The 5,361-nt window shown below is 56.5% G+C and overlaps 1 protein-coding gene across 1 annotated transcript in view; it reads right to left on the reverse strand.

Annotated features, from left to right (window-relative positions):
* ATP2C2 (ATPase secretory pathway Ca2+ transporting 2) overlaps positions 1 to 5,361 on the reverse strand; it is an 80,740-nt gene that overhangs the window by 5,822 nt on the left and 69,557 nt on the right. The window contains exons 17-21 of the mRNA XM_007452518.1: positions 4,578 to 4,734; positions 3,097 to 3,267; positions 2,221 to 2,318; positions 2,073 to 2,123; positions 434 to 600 (exon numbers count right to left, since the gene is read on the reverse strand). Of these exons, the coding sequence (XP_007452580.1) occupies positions 434 to 600; positions 2,073 to 2,123; positions 2,221 to 2,318; positions 3,097 to 3,267; positions 4,578 to 4,734 (644 nt within the window). The remainder of the gene's footprint in view (positions 1 to 433; positions 601 to 2,072; positions 2,124 to 2,220; positions 2,319 to 3,096; positions 3,268 to 4,577; positions 4,735 to 5,361) is intronic.

A 5,361-nucleotide genomic window follows, 5' to 3' on the forward strand; every position in this document is an offset into this window, starting at 1 on the left:
AGCATTTATTCGCAAAGACGGCCGGGAGAGAAGGGTCAGCCAGCTCCGTCACCTGCTAAAGGAAGCGACGGTGTCACCAGAGGTCACGTTTCTCCTTGCTGGCATTCTCAGGGAATGACCGCTAGAGGACATGCTGATGTCCTAACAGGTGCCTTCCGCCACTGGGGGCTGGTCACCAAGCCACGATCGCCCTTCTGTCCAAAGACTGTAGACCATCCTCTCGTCCGAGCCCTGGGACCCCAGCCCTCACCCAAGGCTCCCGAAGTGCCTCCTGCCCCTCGGTGATCCACCAAGGAGAAAGGCCCCCCGTGGCCCTGCTTTCCATGAGGGGGGGTTGGGCCTGGGGACACCATGTATATCCAACCACAGCAGAGGAGGGGGCTGCCACCCCAGGCATTTTTGCCACTAAAGAAACACCTAAAGAGCAGCTTACATGATGGCTGAGAAGTCGTCGTCCACCAGGATCATGTTGGCGGCCTCCTTGCTGACGTCCGTCCCTGTCCGCCCCATGGCAATCCCGATGTCCGCCGACTTCAGGGCGACCGCGTCGTTCACCCCGTCCCCTGTCATGGCCACGATCGCCCCCGACTCCTGCAAAGCCTTTGGAAAGAGGAGGCAGTGGAGGACTGCAGCCTGAGGACCTTCCTTCCAGATCCTTCCCTCCTCCTGCCCCGCCTCTCACACTGAGTGGTCCACGGCAAAGGCCCCTCTCTAGAGGGCACTGGGGTCAGCTGGCCCGGGTCTGAATCCCAGTTCCCCCCGTATGAGCTGTGGGCACTGGGCAAGCCCTGAACCTAACCTCAGCTTCTCTATCTGCAAAGTGGGAGCACGGTCCCTCTTTATCAGGGCTGTTGTGAGCCCTAAACTAAGAACACAGAGGGAACAGTGCCCGGCACAGAGTGAAGGCGTGAATGTGTTATCCGTCACCACGCCAACTAAAAGCTGTCGCTTGCTGTCTGGTTCTACAAGGTCGAAGTCACTGGCCACTGCAGCCGCTGACCTTCCACACCCGCTGAAGGGAGTTCAGGGCGGAGATCGGGAATGAGGGAAGCACTGGCACAACAAGCCTTCAGATAGTTAGCTGTTTCCAGGAGCAGATTTTATGCGCCCAGATTCTTACAACTTTTCGTATCTAGAAAAGCACTAAAATCACTCACAGAGACGTGTGCTCCTCGTGGCCAGGAGCAGCCTTCTGCCAAAACGTGTGCATGACTGCTGGTACCCCCTTCACTAAAGTCACATACATACCCTACCCCCTACCTCTTCGGAGTGGCCCCTCAGAGCTGAGACGCTGTCTCCCCAGCTGTAGTTCTCTTATTTTATTTATTTATTTTTTTTGCCATACGCGGGCCTCTCACTGTTGTGGCCTCTCCCGTTGCGGAGCATAGGCTCCGGACGCGCAGGCTCAGCGGCCATGGCTCATGGGCCTAGCCGCCCCGCAGCATGTGGGATCTTCCCAGACCGGGGCACGAACCCGTGTCCCCTGCATCAGCAGGCGGACTCTCAACCACTGCGCCACCAGGGAAGCCCTCCTTTCGTCTTTGATGCACCATCAGAAGGCACCTGCGGTGGGCCAGGCAGCTGCCAAGGGCTTCACAGGCCCAGCTTCAGTTCTTTCTTTTTTTTTTTGGCCGTGCCATACAGCATGTGGGATCATAGTTCCCTGACCAGGGATTGAACCCGCACCCGCTACACTGGAAGCGTGGAGCCTTAACCACTGGACAGCCAGGTAAGTCCCCTGGCTTCGTTTCATCCTCTCCTGCCTTGTGAATTAGCTGGTGTCATTCACATTATCCCCATTTTACAGATGAGGAAACTAAGGCCTGGAGTTAAATAACAGGAATACGCCAAGGAGCACCCGACTGACGAAGGCTGGCCTCTGCGCTTCTCCCTTTGCACCACCCAATTCCCACTCCCTGCTTTTGGTATACGTGGCACGGGGCCCCCAGTTCTCCCCTCCCCAGAGGCCAGTGCAGAGGAGGCGGCCACCGCTGGGCCCTGGACCACCTTGTGAGCAGAGCCGCCACCGCGCTGGGCTGTGCCCTGAGGGACCAGAGAGGCACACAACTGACCTTGATGATTTTGAGTTTGTGCTTCGGGCTGGTCCTGAAGAAGACAGACACCTGGATACGGAGACGGGAGAGGGCCGAGTTATCAGTGAATGAGGAGGTGGCACCTTCACCCCATGCCCCTCAGCGGCGAGCCTCGGGAGGACCCCACCTTCCTGACGCGCTCGGCCAGCTCGCCCTGCTCGGCGCTTTCCACCTCTTCCCCGGACATGGCGCTCAGCTTCCCGTTGCACAGGCCGATGTTTCTTCCTGCAAGGTGTGGACAGTCCCTTCTGAGGGCCTGAGACTGTGGTCCCTGCACTTGCCCCTCACTCCACCTACCTGACATCAGGCCCCGCCTTGGCCACAGGGAAAAACAAAACCACGGTGGCCCCAATTAGAGAGCCCCTGGTATGGTATCTGACCTTAATTCCATCCACAGAATGAACTGGCAACAAAGGCCTCTTATCCCCACTCTAAAGATGAGGAAACAGAGAGCGGTGACTTTCCCAAGGTCATAGGGCTAGTAAGTGCTAATACTGGACCTGACATGGTTCTTTCTGATTCCAGAGTCTGTGATCCTTCCATGGTGCCAGGCTGCCTCAAGACAGAGGGGGAAGAAACTCAAGGTGTGGCAACCCTGCTAACAGTAATAAAAAGAGTAGGAGGAGGAAAGTTGCTAGCCCTCTGCTGATGAAAAGTCTGAGGGTCAGAGTGGCTCAATGATTTGCCAAGGGCACACTGCTACTGGCAGAAGCCAGACTGGAAGTGTGCACTGGCAGTGATGCTGCCTGTGGAGATGAGGTGAGATCATGGATGGAAGGCCCCAGGACAGAGAATATTCTTGGTGCACACAAGGTCTTTTCCTCTTTAGGAGAACCTGCTGACATTTTAGAGACAAACACCCACTCGGAAGGCGGGATGCTGGTCCTCAAACCTCAGAATCTCTTCCAAGCACGTGGAAGGTAGGTGTGAGCTCTCCTGACCAGGTCCCTCGAGGAGTAAGCGGTGGTAGCGACCCTCACCCTCCACCCCATTCCCTGGTTACCTATCGCCAAGGCCGTCTCCAGAGCATCTCCCGTTATCATTTTCACGGACAAGCCCGAATCAGAGAGAACGTGGACCGCTTCCTCCACGCCAGCCCTCGGAGGGTCGATGATTCCGATGAGACCCAGGAACGTCAGCTTCCCCAGCTCGGGCCCAGAAGCCAGGGCCAGCACTGCGGACAGAGCAAGACCCACAGAAGGTTCAGAAGATTTTCGTGCCCAGTCAGCCCCAGCCCCACCGTGTCCCAGACCCTCTTCTGTCCGCGAGGGGCTTGGGCACTAAGTCCCTGGACCACAAAGGGGAGGGACGATCTTTCCGGTGGTCGTCAGGCCCGTGCAGGGCGGCGGCTGTTGACGGCTCGCCCACGATGGAGAGCAGGGCAAGTAGCCACACCCTGCCCAGCGGGAGACGGGCCTCTGTCCGCTGGCGGTGCAGTCCCCACGGGGAGTGGCCACGAGCACACCTGTGGGCTGGCACAAAAGGGCATATTTCTGATGGCCTATCTGTCATTGCTCTGCCCTCCTCTGTCATTGCCAGCAGACTCGGGGCGACAGCTACCAAGGTCAAGAAAAACGTGCAGGAGGCAACACGGGTCAGAGGACTCTGTTTCAGTGGCACAGAAGCTAGACCTGGCTCTTGGGGACAGGTGCTCTGAGAGGGGGTGCTGTGAGAACTGACCTTGCTTTGTCACCTTACTGATATTGGAGGGGGGAGCTATGGCCAACAAGTTCCAGCTGTGACCCCTCAGTCATGACACTGTACCAGTGATGCAGGGGGCGTGCCAGCGATGCGGGTACCATTCCCCCCTTTCTCAAAGCAACCCTCCCTGCCCTGCCCAGCTCAGCTCAGCTCTGTCCTGACATGTCCTCACCTTATAGGCTTGTCAGTTTATAATTACTGTCCCCTGAAGGGGACAACTAGGCCAACTGAAACCAATACAGGAAGCCAGTGCTTCTCACTTTCCCCTGAGGGAATACACGTGTTCCAAAGTGTTTTTAGACATTTTCTCCGAAAACGGACAGGCTGACATATGACACTACGGGAAATATGAGGTTTAATGTTCAGCCCATCGGGGAAGGCGTTGGCCCTGGTGCAGAAAACTGGAAATGGCCAAGGAATGAAATGTCTGTATTAATTTACAGGAGCTTTGGGTTTTCCTGACAGCGAGCCGTGAGCAGCACGACCAATCAGGAAAATCACTGTTTCAGGGGCGGCCTGTTCACCTGTCTTAGAAAACTCAGAACCCCTTCTTGCACGCATGAGCTGCATCTGGGATAACGGGTGTCATCTGGCGGCTGAGATGGGTGGGGGTCTATCTTTCATGTGCCCAAGAGCGTCCGCCCTGGCTTTGCTTGCATTAGCATCCTGCCTGACACCGCTCTGATCCATCACTGCGTTGACTCGGGACCCTGCGTTAATACACTTGACAAGTCAGTGTTATGTGCAAACTTAGAGCTTGCGGCTGGGACCACACGCACTGACCCCGCAGGCCGAGCGCCCCCATCCTCTTTTCCTCCTGCTGGCAGAAGGCTTGCTGCTGGGGCGTCAGCGGCAGGGGGATACCCCCGTGGTTGTACATGGTACAGTAACGAATCACTTCCTCGAAGGCCCCCTTCATGAAGTAGGTGTCTTCCTGCTCCTTGGAAAAGACAAAAGAACAAGAATCGGCTGACACCGGCTGCTTCAGCTCTTGGCGACGGTCACCTCATCCACACAGAGATGTTCACGGCGGGGTTATTTATCCCGGACCGTCACTGTTCACCAATACAGAACAGGTTAGAGAAGTTACAGGAAATCTACATGATGGAGTACCTTGCAGCCCAGAGAGGGGTGAGGCCGATCTCTCTGAGCCAAAAATCAGGCCCGCCCTACATCGGGCTCCCTGGTTAACGTCACTCAGAGCATCTGCACGTTTCACGAACTGGTCATATCCCAGCCAGTGCTGTGCCTTTAAGTGTGCGACTGACCACTAGATGTCTATTTCAGGGAGACTTCCAAGCAAGGCAGGCACCATGAACTTGGCCCATAAGAATGAACCCAAATGAGCAGCTGACCCGTTTCCTGTGCATTTGTTAAGCGCCGTCTCCCCGAGACCGTAAGCGCCAGGTGCCTTGTCAGTGTGGGTCACGCTGTAACCCCGGCACGAGCACAGCGCCTTCCTGCTTGCAGTGGGCAGCGAATGAGCTTGTGCAAACTGACACGGAAAGCTGTCCAAGACGGCACTTAAGGGAAAGAGCAAATTACACACACAGTATACGGCATGACC

The sequence above is a fragment of the Lipotes vexillifer genome, unplaced genomic scaffold, assembly GCF_000442215.2.
Source record: "Lipotes vexillifer unplaced genomic scaffold, Lipotes_vexillifer_v1.1 scaffold443, whole genome shotgun sequence".
Taxonomy (NCBI): domain Eukaryota; kingdom Metazoa; phylum Chordata; class Mammalia; order Artiodactyla; family Lipotidae; genus Lipotes; species Lipotes vexillifer.